This window comes from Grammomys surdaster, unplaced genomic scaffold, assembly GCF_004785775.1.
Source record: "Grammomys surdaster isolate TR1022 unplaced genomic scaffold, NIH_TR_1.0 125834, whole genome shotgun sequence".
Taxonomy (NCBI): Eukaryota; Metazoa; Chordata; class Mammalia; order Rodentia; family Muridae; genus Grammomys; species Grammomys surdaster.
Window position 1 is genome coordinate 2,367,257 of NW_021620662.1, and position 21,260 is coordinate 2,388,516.

At 40.4% G+C, this 21,260-nt stretch overlaps 1 protein-coding gene across 2 annotated transcripts in view; it reads left to right on the forward strand.

Annotated features, from left to right (window-relative positions):
* The window catches only part of Trim2 (tripartite motif containing 2), a 59,959-nt gene extending 40,939 nt beyond the window's left edge, over window positions 1-19,020 (forward strand). The window contains exons 7-12 of one of the 2 annotated variants that reach the window (XM_028789480.1): window positions 322-425; window positions 718-885; window positions 6,335-6,503; window positions 7,824-7,894; window positions 11,925-12,065; window positions 14,423-19,020. In XM_028789480.1, coding sequence (XP_028645313.1) covers window positions 322-425; window positions 718-885; window positions 6,335-6,503; window positions 7,824-7,894; window positions 11,925-12,065; window positions 14,423-14,575 — 806 coding nt within the window. In that variant the 3' untranslated portion in view covers window positions 14,576-19,020. The remainder of the gene's footprint in view (window positions 1-321; window positions 426-717; window positions 886-6,334; window positions 6,504-7,823; window positions 7,895-11,924; window positions 12,066-14,422) is intronic. The other variant, XM_028789481.1, reaches the window with a different exon arrangement.
* Window positions 19,021-21,260: the final 2,240 nt, after the last annotated feature.

Genomic DNA, 21,260 nt, shown 5'->3' on the forward strand with positions numbered 1-21,260 from the left:
TAATGTCATACTTTTGTTTATCAAGTTTAAATTTTATTTATTTATTTGGGGACAGGGACTATCTGTCCCAAGCCATTCCCTTCTTCACCCCACTACTGGGTGTGCTGGGATTAGAGGTGTATCAATGATATATATCAGTATCATTGCAGAGGCTGTGGCTGTAGCTCAGTAAACACCTGCTCAGCATAAACACAGCTGTGAGTCCATCCCTACCATGGAAAAGACAACATATTCTCCTGCTACTTATGGAAGCGTGAATTATCCTTTTGCTAATCTAATTCTCTATAACTTAATTTCTATGCTTTTCTCATTTACTCTTAGGTACCAAAGGAAGAAACAAAGGAGAATTTACAAACCTGCAGGGTGTGGCAGCATCTACGAGTGGAAAGATATTAATTGCAGATAGTAACAACCAGTGTGTGCAGGTATAGCCCTACATGTGTTCCTTTGACTGTGTAGACTAGAGATAGGTGTGTATTTATTTTAGATTAAAGATAAATAGTATGGGGAAGAAACAAGATAAGTATGTAGGATTCTGTTTTAATTGTGTGTGTGTGTGTGTGTGTGTGTGTGCACGTGTGCGTATGTGTGTGTTGGGGGAGATTTCTTAAGCAGCACTGGCAGATTCTGATCCATAGTGCATTTCATAAACGCCTTTTCTGCCCCAGTGATTTTTGTGCTAGTTCAGATTCTAAGTGATATAAATTTGTTGTACAGATCTTTTCCAATGATGGACAGTTCAAAAGTCGTTTCGGCATCAGAGGACGATCTCCCGGACAGCTCCAGCGGCCCACAGGGGTGGCCGTGCACCCCAGTGGGGACATCATCATTGCAGATTATGACAACAAGTGGGTTAGCATTTTCTCCAATGATGGGAAGTTTAAGGTAAGAGTGACTAGTATTTGGCCACTAAATAGTAGAAAGAACAAGAAATATGACATTAAATTATGTTTTTCTTAGTCTAAATCCAGGCCATTATTTTATAATTCTTCATATAAGATCATCAATCTCAGTTTTATTAAATGAGAGTAGCTGTGATAATTTTATAAACTTGCTCTCTCTCTCACCCCACACATATGCAATACATGTAGGTACATATACATGTGTAAACATACATATGTACACATACATGTATATACATATACACAGTACACATATGCATATAAATGCATACAAGCATAAAAATGCATACACATATATGTGTATTTTAAGTGTCATTTATTTTATACAGCTTGTTTACTCTAAAAATCATGTTTATCAGGAAACTATATTGGTTTCCTTAATTTGAGTTTTAAAAAAAATCCTGCAAAGGGTTATAAAGAGGCAGTTTGTGATTCCCAAATTAATTTCCAGACCATCACAAGGTTTTTCTACTTTCTCAGGTTTGTGGTGGAAAGCCTGGGAGAAATACCATTATAATGCACAGTTCTCACATTTAAAACATACACAGGCATGCTGAGGGAAAAGCCAGAGGCACAAGAGCTGTCGGTTGTAAATCATTTGTTACAACCTGAAAGGGACATTAATGAATGTTGCAGAGAACTAAGAAGGAAAAGAAAATGGAGGCCAATTCAATCGGGACAAAGCCAGTTCACCCACACCCTGGGATCCTGTCAGGAGACTTGTGCTACCCCTCTTCTATCCCCTTTTGGCAAAAGGTAAAAATGGCATCTCTGTTAATCAGCCCTTTGTTGCTGAGACAAAATGCCTAGAAAAGATTTAGTTTGGCCACAACTTGGAAGGCTTCAGTCTATAGTCACTTGGCCCTTGTGCTTTGGTCCTGTGGCAAAAGGAAGCACAGGATGGAGGCAATCCCTGAGCCCAGGGTTCAGGAAAGCAGAGCAAGCAGGAAGTGAACAGAGTCCCACTGCCTCCTTCAGGGGTGTGCCCCAGTGACCTCCCTTTTGTCCATTGGGCCCTACTGCCTCCCAGCACCAGTGAGGACTAGGCCTTCGGCATCTGGGACTTTGTGTATATTCAAGATCCAAACATAATCACTTCTGTTTCTTCACAAGTCATCAGGGACTAGTGGATTCTTCTCTCAGGTGTTACCTAAGAATCACCATCACTCAGACCACTTCCTACCATTATTTACAAGCCTATAAGGTGCTGGGCCAAAGGTCTTTCGGAAGACCATATGCAATAAGCTTTGTGCCATCCCTCACCCAGCCTACCGACAGCTTCTAATTTATTTGACAAGATGAACTTTCACTCAAATCAACCCCTGGAATCCTGCTTCTGGGCTTTACTAACTTTTTTTTTGGAAAAAATCTCATCACTTCTCTGAGTATTTAAAATTTAGAGTTTAAAAACATCTATCTCACAGGATTTGAGTACAAGTTAAGTGAGCTTTATTTCTGAATTTTTATATGGGTCTCATCTAAGAAATGTTTCTCTCCATGCCTCTTGTAATCATTTCCAAAACATAAAGGTTGTGTGACCCACTGTGACTTGGGCTTCATGGCCGAATGAAGGTGTTTAGCTGCCACCACACTACTTCCTTCTCTAAGGGTTTGGAGTGTGTTTTCCTCATCCGTTCTGGAGCCTCTTTCACTGATTAAAGGCATTGGAAGGCTTTGGGTTGTCATGGTCACCTCATGATTATTTTCAAGATGGTATTTATGAGATGAGCTACATTTTTTTTACTCTCCGATTAGAGTCCTTGCTTTATGTGAGCACGACAATACCTTTTCAACCTAAGGAAATAAAAGGCTGCTCCCTTTAACCCTGTGAAATTGCATCTTTTTGTTTCACTAGAACCTCACAGCTCCATATAATGGCCATGGGTACAGAAAGCCTTTCTGTATCTTCCAACACCCAACCATGACAACTCTGGTAGCAACATGGAGAAAACTGTCTGCTGTCCTCTAGAAGAAATCTAGTTTGTAGGAAATCTGCTTATTCTTGTTTTAGACTCTAGCAAAATGACTAGCAATCTGTACATTTGGGAGTAAATACAACAGCAGCTTTTGCATATTGAGCAAGAGTTTGCTACCGGGGCTGGAGAGATGGCTCAGAGGTTAAGAGCAGTGACTGATCTTCTGGAAGTCATGAGTTCAAATCCCAGCAATCACATGGTGGCTCACAACCATCTGTAATGGGATCTGATGCCTTCTTCTGGTGTGTATGAAGACAGCTATAGTGTATTCATAAAACAAATAAACAAATCTTTTCAGGGCAGTGGTGGTGCACACCTTTAATCTCAGCACTTGGGAGGCAGAGGCAGGCAGATTTCTGACTTCGAGGCCAGCCTGGTCTGCAGAGTACATTCCAGAACAGCCAGGGCTATACAGAGAAACCTTGTCTCGGGGGGATAAAAAAAGAGTTTGCTAGCTGAGAGAGAGAAGGGCTCCCTGACTGAGATATTTTTATACTCATGACTTGATAGTTCCATACCCATAATAAATATTCGAAGAACTGAAATCCTAAAGTTGGGCTCTGTTGGTCATGAGTGTTGTAGACACTGTGGAGTGCAATGACCTTGGAGCACTCCTGCCCCCCAGAGGACGGAAAAGGATATTGCTGATTGCAGCAAGAACCTCTTGTTGGTTAGAGCCCATTAAGGTAAATAGAGAGCACATGGAAACACTTGAGTACTGTAAAAAGTTCCTCCAGGTGTGTAGGCCACAACTTAGTACCAGGAGATTACTGTTTTGCTTCTTTAATGGGACAGTGAAGCCAACGGTGCAGCTGACTTCCTTTTCACCCCAGTACGGTCTTTATATTTGTTCCTGACCATCTCAGATGGGTGGCATCTTTACTACCGTTTTTATAGACATCTGGTGTGTAGTCAAATAGCTATCCTCCCCTGCCTCCTTTTATGTTTTTCCTTTCATCTTCTCTCACGGCTTATATCTTCCAGACCAGCTGGGAGCCTTTTGTAATCATAAAAAAAATTAAAGTAAAAAATATATACATATGAAACACAAATATGGTGACCTTTATGGCCACTGTATTCTAAAATGTCTCAACTTTTCCCTCTGAAAGCGGTTTGTTGAGTTAAATGCTCTTGTTTAACTGTCTCCAAGTTCTGAAATATGTTTCTTGCTATTCTAAAATAGTGAGGTAAAACTATGAGGTCAGATGCATGGCTCTCAACTTCACTTTGTAGTTCAGTGCATCTGAACTAGAAACAATAGTGGAGGGTGGGAGAAAGCAACATTGGGTTTCAGCTTTAAGTTGTGCATGTAGATCTGCCCTACCCGGTGTCTCCTGGTAGAACTAAGATAATCCTTTGGGTTCTGTTTTCATTCTAGATAATTATCCACTTGGTATTATATGGTTGAGTCATTCTGAGTAACTACTGTTGTTTGTAACGTTAAGTAGTAGTGTATTAGGCGGTAATGAGCAGAATGCCAGCTCTCCTTTTGATGTCTCGTGATACCTTCCTTTCAGACTTGAAAGAGCATGAGTGATTTCCTTACATGCCATTATGTTAGAACCTCTTTGATCCCTGGGCTTCATTGCAGCATCAGAATCAAACATACACAAGAGATTCCCTGGCCTAAGACAAGATGTTTCCTTTCAACGTAATTGTGTCTCTCTGCTCTAAGGCAATCACACCTGAATCTCCATCATTTGTAGACTTAGAAGAATAAAGAAGCACATGAGAAGTCCTTCTCAGTGAAAGCTCCATCACTGTGTTAGGAAATGAAGAGTACATACATAGGAGGCTGGAGAGATGGATGGTTCAGGGGATGAAGCTTTTGTTGATTTTGTAGAGAACCCAGCACCCACGTTGGTAACTCTCAACCATCTGTAATCCCAGTTCCAGGGGATCCGATGCCTTCTTCCGACTCTGAAGTCACCAAGCAGACACATGATACCCAGACATAGACATTTGCAAAATACACATACACATAAAGTAAAATAAATAACTCTAAAAAATTAAAGTGTACCTCTGTGGTTCACAGATTTCTATCAGCCAGTGCTAACATGGTGAGGACTCCATGTTATATTCTGTTTATAGCAGAACATATGAAATGTAATCAGTGGGGGTTAGTTTTTAATTTAAAAGATAACACAAATAGGCTTTAAAAAATATGTGCATGAAAAAGTATAAAATAAAAAGTAAGCAAGCGTTCCTTTGCCTCCACTGACCCTCCACTTCCTAGGCTACAGTCTGCCCTCTAACCTTTCTTCCTATAACTCCAGTCTACAGTGCAAATGCCTTGTAGATATTTGTTGTGCTGTATTCTTTTGGGAGTAGTGAAGAAAAAGGTCTGCATGTGTAGAGATTTTGATGAGGTTGATTGAGTCTACATAAATGTAGTAATACAGTATATGGAAACATATACTTAATAAAGATCTAATGTTTTGCTCTCCCTGTGAAAAATGAGAGGATTTAGTCACGATTTGGTAGCTGGGAAGATGGCTCAACCTAGAAAGTGTTTGTGGTGTAAGCATTAATCCCTGTAACACATGTTTTTAAAAAGGCTGGGGTGCTAATGCAAGATGGAGAGGCTAGGCAGGGCAGATCCCAGGAGATCCCTGACTAGCCAACCTGCCTAGTTAGCAAGCTCAAAGGCAATGAGAGACTCTGTCTCAAAATCAAGGCATATATCCCTTGATGAACAACACCCAAAATTGACTCCTGGCTTCTACACATGCGTACCACACATAAACATTTACCTCCCCACATACATACATACATACATACATATGCGCACACACAAATAATAACCATGATTAGGTTAGCTTATAAATAATTTTAGACTTTTGTTTTGTTTTTTAATGAGCAAGCAAACATCTGTTGTATACAACTTTATGCATCAGTAAGTGTGGCAGGCTTTGAGTACACAGTGGTGGATGGTGATGGGATCGATGTAACTTCTAACTACATGGAACAAGTTTAATGCCATCTGCCCGAGACTTTAGTGCTGAATATGAAATGCAGCAATAGTAATGGCTTCTATTTGGTGACTGTTTACTATTATATAACATTGAATATTTTTATATTATTTATTAGTTGCTTTTTAAAAGGTTTTAGAAAGTAATATAAGGAATATTAAGGTTAAAGGAAGTGAGTGAATCTGTCTGTGCAACTCAGATGTGCTCAAAGCAAGTGACAGGAGCAAGATGTCTTTCTCTAGACCCTGTATTCTTTCATCAAGTATCCGTTTAGAAGGGCATTGTGGTCCAAATTTGGTGGCAAATGTCTTAAAAATAAAGCTTTATATAAATGCCTGTAGCAGATGCTGAGCATGGCAGAGCCATTTTTCTGAGACAGAGATAACATTCCAGCAGATATTTTCCTAAGACAACTAATTAGCTTCAGATTGGTTTCTGGAATGCTTTGAACTTTGATGTATATTTCTGTACTTGTTTCTAACAGACAAAAATCGGATCAGGAAAACTGATGGGGCCCAAAGGAGTTTCTGTGGACCGCAATGGGCACATTATTGTGGTGGACAACAAGGCGTGCTGTGTGTTCATTTTCCAGCCCAACGGGAAAATAGTCACCAGGTTTGGTAGCCGAGGAAACGGGGACAGGCAGTTTGCAGGTACACTTGATGGTAATATGTGAACCCCCTTCTTTATGCTTCTTCTGCTCACATTTGCATGATGTCTGAGCATGTTGAAGGTGCCCTGTTCCCCAGCATGCGTGCAGCCTTTAGGGGAATGCTGAGGGTGGAGCCAGAGCAGGGGGCGTGTCGGGGGTGGAGCCAGAGCGGAAACAGTAAGCAATGAAGACATTTCTCAGCTGTCTTGAGAAGGCTCAGTTGAAAGTGCCGCCTTTAAATGGTTTCTACCGACGGCTGTTCACACTGCAGACATTGGATTTTTAAATATTTATATTAAGTGAAATAATGTATCTTAAAATAAAATATTTATGCCGGGCGGTGGTGGCGCACGCCTTTAATCCCAGCACTTGGGAGGCAGAGGCAGGTGGATTTCTGAGTTCGAGGCCAGCCTGGTCTACAGAGTGAGTTCCAGGACAGCCAGGGCTACACAGAGAAACCCTGTCTCGAAAAACCAAAATAAATAAATAAATAAATAAATAAATAAAATAAATAAATAAATAAAGATTAAAATAAAATAAAATATTTACCAAAAGCCAAAAAACCCACAAGTGTTTGAAGATCAATGAGCGGCTGTTTCCCATGGCTTCAGTTTTCTTTCACAAGCTTCTGGGTGGGGGTTATTTCACCTTTGTAGGTTACTGTAAGAGGGCAGGAAGGTAGTCTTTTTTTTTTTTTCTCTGCACTGTGCGTTCACAAGCTTTTTCGGATGTGCACATCTGCAAGAAAAGGCTGAGCACGGTCCATTGATTTTCCTTTTCAAAGGATGCTTGGCACGATTTTGAGGCTAGCTGGCCTCATCCTTTGTGTTCATTCTCTCCTTTGTCTGGCCCAGATTCTAAACAGTCACTCAATATTATAAACTTCAGGTTTTCTGTTCAGTTTTTTTTTTTTCAGAAGAAAAAATATATTTTGGATCCTCTTTCCCAGAGGGGATAGTGACGATACTTTATTTCCCTACTTAGCAAAAGCATGATGTGGTCAGAGGTGGTGGGTATGGCTTACGGAGGGCAGTGTAGAGAAGGGTTGCCGGTACTTCCTGCTCATCCTGCTTCCTTAGGACTGCCACTTTTAAGGCTTGGTGGGTCGAGGCCAGAGCAGACAGCTGAGAAATACGCTGGATCCAGTTTATCAGGAGCTAGAAGTCTGGCTGAGTGACTGTCCATGGACTGGGGCTCGGGTTCTTTGTCCTTCCTTAATTAAATCACTGTGTTAGTCTTGTCCTGTGTTGCAGCAGCTGCTGTGCTGTCATTAGGTTTGCTGTCGGAGCCCTCATGTGTTTCTCCCCCCATTTTATTGCAGGTCCCCATTTTGCAGCTGTGAATAGCAATAATGAGATCATCATCACAGACTTTCATAATCATTCTGTCAAGGTATTACTAGCACTCCAAATGTTGTTAGCTCTGCATTGCTTGTATGGAGAAACTGGTCTATTTGTAAATATTATATAGCACTGTACAGACACTCAGAACTGAATGGAGTAAAACTACGGGGATCTGACTTCAGCTTAAACGCGAAGGTTTTAATATTGACTTACATATGAATAAAAATATGGACTTACATATGGATAAAATATGATGAATGTCCATTTATTAATTGGAAACAGATGAATGAGAATGATTTAAAAATTTGTAAAACGGTTGGACATAGAGACAGAAATGACAGACGTGCATATGTTTTTAGAAGGAGGAGATTTCCTGAGGGCTGGGGCTGCAACTCAGTGTTTTTCTTAGTTAGAATTTTATTGCTGTGAACAGAAACCATAACCAAAGCAACTCTTATACAAGAGAACATTTAATTGGGGCTGCTTACAGGTTCAGAGGTTCAGTCCATTATCATCATGGCAACATCCAGGCAGGCATGGTACAGGCAGAGCTGAGAGTTCTACATGTTGATCCAAAGGCAGCCTGGAGAAGACTATCCTTTCTGTACTGGGCAGAGCTTGTGCTTAGGAGCCTCAAACCCACTCCCACAGTGACACACTTCCTCTAACAAGGTTACACCTCCTCCAGTCAGACCACACCTCCTAATAGTGCCACTTCCCATGGGTCAAACATAGTCAAACCACTACAGTGATACAGTATGGGCTTAGCATGTTCCAGGTGCTGGGCTCAATCTGCTGCACCAACATTACCCAACAACTCCATACACGTATAAAAAGCAAAACTATAAAAATTATTTCAGCTCTTAGATCATGTTCATCTGGAAAATGTATAAGTAAATGACATTAGGTGAGATGCAGAAAGTATAAAGTGTTTGTAATTATTAAAGTTCTAGAGGTGATGGTTTCAGGACCTAGAGCTATTACCCCAGTTATTTAAGCCCACTTTTCATCTTAAGGAAATCATATCATTTGCTTTATTTGTTTTCTGACAGCTGTTGAATGGAATGCCTGGGGTTTGTTTACCATGAGACAGCAGTTAGCAGTAACTCTTAATTCAAGTGATTTCTTGCTTAGTAAATGTGAAATCTATATGTCAGAGTTAGTAAGTAGTCTATTATAGGTTTTTTTAAAAATATTTTTATTGTTTTAGCAGTGTTTTGGGGTGGGCAATAGTCTGGGATTCTATAGATACTGTGGGTTTTTCTTTCCCATGCATAATACTTATGATACAGTTTAATTCATAAATATTGGAAACCATTGTGTCAGCTTTCTGTTGCTGTGATGCAATACCAGGGAATAACAACATCAAGGAGCAAAGGTTTATTTTGGTTCGTGGTCTCAGAGTTTTAGTCATAATCACTTGCAGAGACTAAGAGAAGAGAGGCAGAGCTAGGGCTAAATTATACCCCCCAAGACCTCACGCTGGTGACCTACTATCTCAAGATAGGCTAGACTGCCTTCAGCTTCTGATGCCTCCTACTGGTCCATTCAGCAATGACCCCATCAGTAAATGAATCCATCCATGAGGTCAGAGCCTTAGGATCCACTCGCTTCCTAGAATGCTCACCTCTGCACATCCCAGCATTTGGGGACCCGACCATCAACACATGAGCCTATGAAGACACATTTCAGATACAAACCACAGCAGCAATGAACAGTGGTGACTAATTATACAATAGAACAATTATAACAGCATCCCGCTGTAGCTGTGATCTGAAACTGTGACTTACTTCTGAGACTTTCCACTCCTTTCCTGCCACAGTTGCAGGAAACTGAGTAAACCTGCAGATGAGCAGAGACTGGCTTGCCTTTTTGTTGAAGTTAATATTTAATAAATGGGGCTGTAGGGGCCGACCATCTAAGCAGCAGCGGCTCTGCCTAGCTCAGGCCGCCATGCTCTGCAGCCAAGCCAAGCGCTCCACAGCTGGAAGCGGCCAGAGGCCATGGGCTGGCACCCATGAGATGCCAGCGTGGGAGATGGCTCCGTCAATCTTCCACGCTGTCTCCACAAGGTTGGGCTGAACCCAGACCATCCTGCCATGTTTAAAGATTATCCAATAGCTTTATATATTTGGTAATGCTCAAATAACAAGAAGCCCACACAATTAGAGGTGTTACCCAATACCTAACCTAGATATTACAACTACCTTAGACTGCTGGAGACACACCTGCCGCCATTTTCCTAGCTCCTCCTCTTCCTTCTCCTCTTCCTCTTCTCACTCGGCCTACCTCTCGTACAGCCCAATCACTGAGCTTATACAAATGTAGTGGGATAGTATCCCACTACACCTTTTGTTTTCACCACAAGACGACTAAGTGAGGGAGGACGATGGGGATGCCTGTGATTCCCAGCACTTGTAGGGAAAAGCAGAGGTGTTGGCAGGGGCGGGGGAGGATCAGGAACTCGAAGCTAGCCTAAGCTATATATATATTGAGACCCTGTCTTCAATAAACATCCCTCCCCCCCAAAAAAAAATCAAACTACAAAAATAAAGTGAAGTCTGTATATTAATTCCAATGTGAAGGAGATGCACTTATGCCAAATAAAATATACTGGGGGAAAAAGTAAGCAAATCCCACCAAAAGGATCATGTACAGGAATTAATAGCAGAAGGAGCATAGGGTAGCAGTGTCCTTACCAACTCAAACACATGCTGGCAGGTCTCTGAAGTTACAGTGTTGAGTATAAGTGGCCATGCGAGCAGAATTAAGGAAGCCTTTCAAACTCTTCCTCTTTTTCCTGCCCCCTCTCTCTCCCTCTTTCCTTCCCCCTCTATTCCCTTTTCCTTCCTTCTTTTCTCTTTTCTTATTGCTGAAGATAAAACTCAAGGTTTCATACAGGCTAGGAAAAGTGTGCCTGCCGCATTCCCAGCCTGCATCGGGGCATTCGTAACATATCATATTAGCAAGAGCTGCCTGTGCATGTTTCTAAGGAGCCAAGGAGGACTCAAAGGTCCTGAGGCTATCCTCAAATCAGATCGGTGCTCAAAGCTGTGAACCCTTGGAGGTCCACATGTGAGCAACCTTTACTCTAAAGGTTGCCCTATCTGTAACTCTTCTTGATTTGTTAGTTAGTACTTCCATACTTCTAAGTAGCACCTTAATGGATATTTAGAACAGCTTCCAGGAACATTTCCAAGCCATTAAGTATCATCTGAAGCATCAAGATACAATTTTTCACTATAGTGTCATTAGATACATTGAATGTATTTAATGTTGCCATTAACCTGTAACCTATATTTGTATAGTGTGTCACTATTATACAAATATTCAGTAAACCACAGTAACTGACTGATCAATCACATCAGGCATGAGAGATCATCTCCTTAAGAGCTCTGTTCATCCCTCACTTGGAACAGCCTCTGTTGGTTTTAATAGTGAAAGCCTTTGGATTTATAGACTCACTATTTTAACTAAAACACCTCCTGAGAGAAAGAAAACAGCCTCTGATTACTCTTCACCCATGAACATTGTATGATCATGCATGTTGACACACATAATGCCTATCATCCTAAGTATGACATTCAGCCCTCTTGTTCTTATTATGTTGATATAGTAAAAATGGTAATAAACCCTGAAGATTTGGTCTAACAAAAACCTGATCCAAACTGACTAGCAACCCATCTGATAGAGACATAGTGCCCATTTTTAAATTTTTATTTATTTAGTAAATAAAGCTACTTCTTTGAAGAGAATAATATTTAGTGTTTCAAAGTAAATATTTTAAGCTTTATTCAGAACAGCTTATAATATATAGTATTTTGTAATTCATAATAAAATAAGTATTTAGTAACCAGTTATAAATGGCAGAAAAAGAAGAGTAATTTAATAAATAATAAATGACATTGCATATGGTTTGGGAACCACAAGTGACAGGAGCCTAGTATATAGACCACTTTCCTCAGACTTTCTCAAGCGACAGTTCTCATTATAAATAACTTGCTCAGATAGATTTTTTTTTTTTAAATTTGGTTGGTCATGTATTTTTAAATAAAAGAGTTTTTCAATACTTCATCCAGGTATTTAATCAGGAAGGAGAATTCATGTTGAAATTCGGCTCAAATGGAGAAGGAAATGGGCAGTTTAATGCACCAACAGGTGTAGCTGTGGACTCGAATGGGAACATCATTGTGGCTGACTGGGGGAACAGCAGGATCCAGGTACATTAGATCTTCTAAAGAGTGTGTCAGCTGGCAGAGATTGAAAAGTTGCCCATCCTAGAACCTGGGATGCTCTTCCTTCTTGGTTAAGTCAGAACACCATAGATAACCTCACATGAAGGACCAAACAGGAAAGGTAGAAAAAAAATGATGTCTTTTGCATAAGATCTTCTCATTCAAAGTTGTTACTATTTATTTATTTACTTATTTGGTTTGAATACTGTTCTCCTCAGACCCATGCAGGGCTCATGGATGGGATTCAACATAGGCATTGAACAAAAAGGTCCTACTTGGATGTTTTACTTGGATCTCAAAGTGAAGACTCAAGTTTTCTTAATTGTGAAAACAAGCAACAATCAGTAATTTTAGAAAATTATGATTGTCACTAAGAAAAACCACACACACACACACTCACTCACGCTCATGTCTCATTACAGTTGTTCCAGACACTCCACACTGCTGTTTGTATTCATTGCAGCCATCATTTTCTTTCATTTAATGCGCCAGTTAATTAGCAAACATCCAAAACCAGATGTGGTGACACTTGGCCATACGCCCAGCACATGGGGAAGTAGGAAAGGAAAGTAGTTCAGGTTGTCTTCATCTAAGTAGAGAGTTCAAGTCCAGTTTGACTGACTTCAAACCATATATACGGTTATACTACACATATTTAATTTTGTATTTTTTTTCATTTCTTTGAGACACAGTCTATATAGCCCAAGCCGACTATGAACTCCCTGTATAATCAAGAAAATAACTGAGAATATCAGTGTGATGCTTTTACTTCCCATATATATATATATATATATATATATATATATATATATATATATTTCTCATATGTATATATTTCCCATGTATATAAGGTGTATCATCTATATTATATGTTATATAATTATATATAAAAGTATATCATATACATATCTTAATTACTCTAACTGACTTCTGTATTCATAGAGACATTCTGGATGAAGATACATGTAGTAGCTCAGTTGATATAGTACTTGTCTAGTATGCACAAGGTCCTGAGTTCAAGCCTCGGTAATGTGTAAGTTGGGCATGGTAGCAAGATGTGTGATCCCAGCACTTGGGAGGTAGAAACAGAAAGATCAACAGCTATGTAGGGTTGACTACATAGCAAGTTTGGGACTAGCCTAGACTATGTGAGACCCTATCTCAAAAGAGATCGACTCATAAGATGCTATCAGTGGTCTCATTGTAGTGGGTAGGAGGGTCCTTTAGAAGGCAGGAGCCAGGTGAGTTACAAAGGCCCAAGGATGCTGTTTATATTGTGTGGCTTCATGGCATCCACCTGTGTACATTATTTCTTAAAACTCCACGTGGCCTAAACAAAATGGTCGGAAGGAACCCAACCTGGGAACTTGTAAAGGAGGAAGTGTTATGTGTCTGAGTTTGTGTCTCTTAATTTCATCACAGTGGAATCACATGGGTCATAAAACAAAGCTGTTGCTTATCCAGATGGGTATACTGAGCTATAGACTTTGACTAGAATAAATGATATCTGTTCATCATTGCATGGCCATAGTAACATAAGACGTGGCAGCCAACAAGTTCCACATCAGTGGCTCTAGTCATGGAAGGAGCAGAGGGTAGGGGGAACAAGACAAGTGTAAACAGAGACAAGGGTGCTGTGCTAGGGTCCTTATTAGGACAGAACAGACAGACTGAATGTGTGTCACACAGCAGTTAGATTGGCTTCCATGACTCAGACCCATGAGTCCAACCACAGTTGTCTGTATGGGGGGGGGGGCTTCTCGGTCTACCAGGCCGTCGCCTTGGCAGTTCCAACATGGCAGTTAAGGTCTAGACTCTAGTCCTTGAGCAGTGATTCTCAACTTTCCTAATGCTGGGACCCTTTAATTCAGTTCCTCATGTTGTGATGACCCCCCCCCCAACCATAACATTATTTTTCTTGCCACTTCACAACTGTAATTTTGCTACTGTTACTGCTTGTAATGTACTTTTGGAGATAGGGGTTTGCCAAAGGGGTTGAGAACCACTGCCCTAGAGGATTCTAAGAGAACCTCAGGTCTTGAGCCTGTGTTGAAAGGTTAAAGAAGCAGGATTCCAGTGTCAGCAAATGAGTATAGCAGTGGTGGCAGATGCACCAACGAGGCAGATGCACCCACCAGCCAGGACAGAAGGTAGTAGGCCAAAAGCAACAACTTGTCTCCAGACCTAAGTAAATCAACAACCAAGGTTAACCATCAAATACTATGTGTGGGCAGCAGCAGCCTGAGCAAGCCCAGAATGTTCCTTACATGCTTTCTTTATTTTAAATACATGTTCTTCAGCACACGTAACTTCCCTGACGCTCTGATTTTATGTTTGTGCAGGTTTTTGATGGGAGTGGATCATTTTTGTCCTATATCAACACATCTGCTGACCCGCTCTATGGCCCCCAAGGCCTGGCTCTAACTTCAGATGGCCATGTTGTGGTCGCAGACTCCGGAAACCACTGTTTCAAGGTCTATCGGTACTTACAGTAACAGCGGACAGCTCTGTACTGAGGTCTTGCACTAAAAACTGGAATGGAGCTCTCAACGTGGGACCAGATTACGATGGGACTTTCATACTAGGAAGAATCTTTGGTGAACTTTCCAAGGTTATTTCTGAATGTAATCATTTCCTTAAAAAAACTGCTTATCCAATTTCCGTAATTCACTTTTAGGATTTAAAAAAAATCTTCTTCTACTGAATCTATACAAACTGCGAAGTTTTACACCCATGAACTATGGCTCATAGGACAGGGATTTCTGTAGCTAAACTAATTTTGCAAATCAGACGTTAAAAAGAATTAGTGTCTCTGTTGACTGGTGAATGAATGATAGCCTTTGCATAGAGCTTCCAAGACTTGTAGTTACCTATTTTATTTAACTTTAATCGCAAGACCCAAGGGACCTTCGAACCTCACTTTCACAGTAGGTGTTATTATCCTGGTGACATGTTTTTGCTTATCAACAACCACATATAAATTACCTTAGAAAAAAAATCCAAGGCTGTCTTGCAAGATCCTCCCAGCTCTGACTCAGGGCCCTCTTGAGTTGAGCCCATCAGAATCAATGCAAATTTCCCAATTTTTCTGGGTTTGATCAAAGATTGTTTCCGTGTGTTCTCTTCACCTTCTCGTTTCTGCTCACCTTGCATCAGAAAATGAAATATATTTTCAGGGAAACCTGAAATTCCCGATGCTTTGGAAGGCACATAGCAAAAGCAAGGGGACCCTTTGGTTGCTAGCTTCAAATCAACACACTGGAATGGACTCGAGAGAAGTCACATTCATGTGCCATGTGTTCATATGTCTTTCCTCTTCCACATCATGAAAGCGAAAGCTTTACCTCCTGCAAAACGTCAGCACATGTAGTCGGACACCAGTGTCCTAGGACAGAGAGCCATAAGCAGCCCTTTGGAGGACGGATGGTGTCAACCAAAGGCATGTGATTGATTCACGATTTCCCCTTAGAGAGCAAGTGTTACCAAAGTTCTGTTGAGCATTACAGGTAAGGGCATGTTGTGGTTATTTATCATTGTCTAATGAGTAGTAGAGGCATTAAAGGAGCAAGTACACATGGTTAGGGTAAGATAGAATGTATTATACATATATATATAAATATATAGCTGAATCCTTGGTGTGTGGGAATAGGCAGCACTCTGAAAGACAGAAGCATTGTCCAGCCATCCTTCAGCACATTCCCTGGATGCTGCAGTCTGAAGCCGTCCTCGTGGAGTGAGCCCTACAGCAGGTTTGGGGGTTGCCGTTTTCTGGCATGATGGTGACATCTGGCTTCCAGTCAAATGACCTTCTTTGTGTTCAAGAAAAAAAAGAAAGGAAAGAAGAAAAAAAGAAAGAAAGAAGTCTTTAAACTTTGAGTTTGAGTTACCTTTCATTTAGGTGTAAATGCATTTTGAGAAACATTACCTGTCATGGATACTGTAAACTAAGATGTGTTCTTTCCACCGATTTCCTACTCACTTCTACAAAATAGGAAAGTTATGTTTGGCATGTTTGATGATGACTTTGGGATTTCATTCATTGAAAGTACCTTAGATATCTACTGTAAAAAACATTTCCCTTAAATACAAATGATGATGTTTATGGCTTATTATCTTAAAATTCAAATGTTCTTGATATAAAAGTTTAAAAATTTTTAGAAGGGAAATCTGGCTACTTCCAATGGTCTACTTAATTCACTATGCCCAGATCAATATCTGGGTGGAAAAAACTTTATTTTCAGAAGATTTACATTGGTGTTTAGCTTATTATTATTTTAGTTCTGTGGGGTTTTAAAATATACAAGCCTGTCTGTACTAGACATAAAGTTCAATACCAGTTTTAGAGCGATAAAGTAAGACTATTTCTGAATACCATGAAATAAGTCTTTGACTTTATATTTTGGTTTTAAATGTTCTTTTCTTGGTGCTGGGGATGGTACTCAGGGCCTCAGACATATTCAGCCAGAGTCCTGTTGTTGGGCAGTGCCTACAGCCCAAGCCTTCAGTATGAACTCCAGTGGTCCTATCCTCAGGCTTCCTACCAGGAGCCAGGAATGCATCTAGGCACTGGGACCAGAGGGTTGCATAAAAGAGAAAAGCATCTCTGACCTTTTATATCTTATATTCTAAAAAGGAAAATTTTGTTGTGCTGATTATTAATAGTCTGCCTGCAGGATTGTTTCTGTTTCTGTTATTTAAAAGAAAGCTTTTTTAAAATGAGTAAATTAATTTTAGTTAATTTTCACAAGAAGAAAACATTTTTTAAGAGGCTGCCACAGGCTGCTTTTGTTTGTTTGATTATTTGTTTTTGTGGTGCTGCGGATGGGATCCAGGGCCTTAGGCATGCTCTGCAGCTGAGCTGTACCTCCACGTTGCAACTCTTATTTTGAAAATGAATTTACCAAATGAGTTCTGTTTTTTTTTTTTTTTGTATAATGTTGAGATATTTGTGAACTGAGAAATGAATTCATAAACAAATCAGCCGCATATATAAAATATGTGGCTTTGTCACATCAGGCTTGATAGCTCAATAAGAAATAATAAAAACTTGGTTTTTTTCTTAACACACAAAAACTGATATGAACTGGAATTTTAAAAAAGAATAATTTAATCTAGACGTGTTCCACCATTGGCTACTACAGCACCTGCTGTGGGCACTGCAGGAAACACTACATTCTACGCTTGGGTACGTGTGTGCATTTACTGTAGTTCTTTGTGGTAAGCATTTTGGGGTGGGGGAGTGCTGCTACTAAGATACAAATAGACAAGATCTAAATAAAATCTTGTCTCATTTGGTTGGAATGGTTTCTGGTAAACTGAGAAAGATTATTAAAATAAGTGGCTTTTTTTGTTCTAGGGTACTGTTACTGTCTAATTGATCTTTGTCAAGTGTTTAGAACCCGTCACACATTCATGATGCGTAGCACTGAGAAAGAAAGCGTTCAAATTCCCCTTGGGCACTAAGGACAAACAGTTAGGTTTTACAGGTTAATGATAGTGTATCTTCTCCCAAAATAAACCTCCCCTGCTGGACATGGGGTGGTAGGGAGTCACTTGACTATCCAGAAACACACAATTAGAAAGTCATTATGACTGTTTGCTGGTTTTTCAATGATGTTTAAGATTTTGATGAAACATTAGTCTCTGTAACCAAGTAAGTCCCTGAGTTTCCTAAACTTGACAAAATTTGAGGCAATAAGTACCCCTGGTCCATGCAGCTGTTGCACATCTGCTCCCACTACATGTACAGGGTATGTATGTCCTCACAGGGAATGAACTGGAATAGCGGTACGTAACCAGGTATATGGAGCCTCACTCTAAATGGTTAGCATAAATGCTTTGGTAATACCTACGGAGGAAACTGGAGAGAGCAGATCAACATCAGGTTATCTGTAGATCACATCAGATGGGAAAAGTCTCTCTATGCATTTGGACTGTAGATCTTCCTCTCTGTTCACCAGCTTCTGAACAGGGAAGAGGAATTTCTTTTTTTGGTGAATGCTTTTAAAACAAGACCTTTCCAAGTAGGATAGCATTGAAGCTGCCTGATGCAAACCTTATCGAACTTCCCTTAAAATCAAAAGTCCTGATACTGTTACTTTATGTAAATGTTGCAGGGTGTTTAAAAATTTACAATTATTTTAATATTTTTGATAACTAGGAATCTAGTATTGCCATAAAGGAAAAACTAAGTGCCCATTAAAAATTTGTTTGGTATAAATAAATACTTTTTTTTTTTTTGGTTTTGTTTCAAATGACAGTAAGCTACAAAATCACGATGCTAATCTTCAAAAACACTTTCTAATGAACTGTGTGGTAGTTGATTGTGTGGTCTGTTTGTGGAGAATGTATGGATGTGACTCATTAATATTCTAGAAGAGATTAATAATCAGCTATGTTGTTCCAATGAATGTACAGCACTTCCATTAACTTTTGAAAGCAACACAGCCTTAACCTCAATGCTTTTGCTTTACAACATGGGACTTTGTGCTATCAACAAAGTACCCTCTGCTAACGTTCTTTCTTATCATTCCTGACTGCAGCCTGCGGAGGCTGCCTCCGAGAATGAGGGTGGTTCGTTTCCTTTTTGTTTCTTTGAAGATTTTGTACATTCCACCTTGACACATCTGTCTCATACATTTTCTGTACAGAACACTGGTCATGCGTTCTCTGCCATCGATAATGATATAGCCTCCTCATATGTTCTTTTATGAATTGAAATGCTGACTGCCTATTTAAATAGAAGAACAGACGCTGTGCATCAATGTGTTTGTATGTTCGTAGTCACATACGTACCACAGTATTTTGGATGCTTTAGTCTATAATAAAACTTTAAATTAATTCTGTCTTGAAACATGGGAGAAACAAGATTTGTGTGTATATCGTTACCATGCACAAAAATCTCAAATCATTACAATAAAGCTTGTTCTCTCCATCTGCAGACTGAGTATTTATTGAACAGATTGTCCCCTGAGTGAAGGGGAGTGGGAACTGTTCTAGAACATTTAGAAGATTGCAATACCCCGACTAAACTGTAGAGAAGAAAACCTTAGTGCTGTTTCTGTTGGCTGTGCTGCTAATCACTTGTTAGTATCCAGGATGTATATGAAACAGGAGTTGGGGACATCTTGACACAATGGGCAGTGTGCTTACTTGTAATCCTCAAAAGATTTCTAGATGAGATGGCTTTGTGCTGGCCAGGGCTGATGCTACTAAGAGGCAATGACCCAAGAGGGACCTCACTACAACTAGTACTTCTTGGATCAAGAATATATTGACACAGAGTTTATCATAGTAAAGATTTCTGTATTTTTCTGTATTATAACTGCTGGATATGTGCTTCAAGCCATAGAACCATCTAGAGAATAGGTCAAACAGTCCTCTGGGAGTTAGTTCAGTGTCAGGGAGCTGGATGGTAAGTGTATGTGTCTATTCTTCTCAAAGAAACTTATTACCACAGTCCTCAAATTCAAGAAAACACTTATCAAACAATGTCTTGTGTGCCATATCCCAGCTGTCATGCTCAAATGTTTTCTATTTTAGAACAGACTGGCACTCTGAAAGAAGTTGTTAGAGTTAGCCTTATAAGGAGAGACAAACCAACAGAAATTAGAATAAAGACCCAAATTGACATTCCTGGCTACTAACTGTGTAATAATATTTATTTTAACAACTCCTACCTTTGTTTTTCACTTTTTTTAAAAAAAAAATTATTGTTGTTTTGGTTATTTTGAGGCAAGGTCTTGCTATATTGCTCTGGCTGGTCTGGAATTTATCATGTAGATGAGGCTGGCCCTGAGCTTGCGCGAGGCTTCCTGCTTCCCACCTTTTACTTTTCCTGTCTCCAGGTATGCACCATTGCCGTCACAGGCTCTTTAGAGTCTATCAGATTTAGAGAGGAGTGCCTCCCATCACCTGGTACCTCAGATGTTCACTCGGAATACATCTGATGTGAAGCCAGCGGCATCTTTCCAGAGGAGCAGGATTCAGTTTGAGCTACAGTTTGTCCTTTCGGAAGTGAGGAGGCAGGCAGGGAAGGCAGATAGACACTGAGTTTTGGACCACTCTACCACTCAGACTTCCTGTAGTCCAAGCACACACAGCAGGCTCGAGTTTCTGCTATGTGGAAGGGCTTCAACGATGAACAGTGAAACCTGTATCACCCAGGAGCTTATGGTACAATGGATGAAGTAGACTTATACTTAGAAGTGTTATGAGTACTGTTACACTTACACACTCACAAGTATACTGCTTGTTTGGAACCCCTGTTCACCCCTTGGACAAGCTACAAAACCTCGTATGCTCTTCTTTTCCCAACCCTGCCTGCAAGGAGAAAATTCCCGGCCGCATGTCATCTCTCCCAATCTGTTTCTGGCTACTTCTTTACCTTATATGGCCACGATCCCAGGATCCCAGCTCCTAGCTCATAGGTCATCACCCCACACTCAAAACCCATAAAAATCTCCTTGCTTTAGGCTGGGCTCGTGACTTCCCTGACCTCCATCTGTGAGATCAGTGAACTCGCTCAAGAGCTGCCTTATTGAGAAATAAACCTGCCTTTATACTTCTGATTCAGCTTTAATTGGTTAATTTAACTGGTGGAGAAATCTGCTATATACCATGACCAGCAGAATGCCCAGGTACTGTTCTACTTGCTAGAGGATAGCAAAAGCCCTGGGTTCATTCCAGCACTTAAACCAACAACAATAGCAACTCCCTATTCTATGGGCTTGAGATAAATGAGTATAGCGTCAGCTACATGATCTATGGGACCTGGTGTGAACTGAAAACACTGGGCCCCTGTTTCGTAGAAAGGGGCCTGGAGAGACAGTGTCTTAAATAGGGTTGCTATTGCTGTGACACCATGACCACGGCAATTCTTGTAAAGGAAAATATTTAACTGTGGCTGGCTTATAGTTTCAGAGGTTTAGTACACTCTCATTATGGCAGGCAGACATGGTGCTGGAGAAGGAGCTGAGAGTTCTACATCTTGAACTGGAGGCAGCAGGGAGAGACTGTGTGTCACACTAGGTGTAGCTTGAGCATGGATGAGACCTCAAAGCCCACCTCAATAGTGACACACTTCCTCCAACCAGGCCACATCTACAAATAGTACAACTCCCTATGGGCCAAGCATTCATATGAGTTGGTGGGAGCCATACCTATTTACACCACCACATA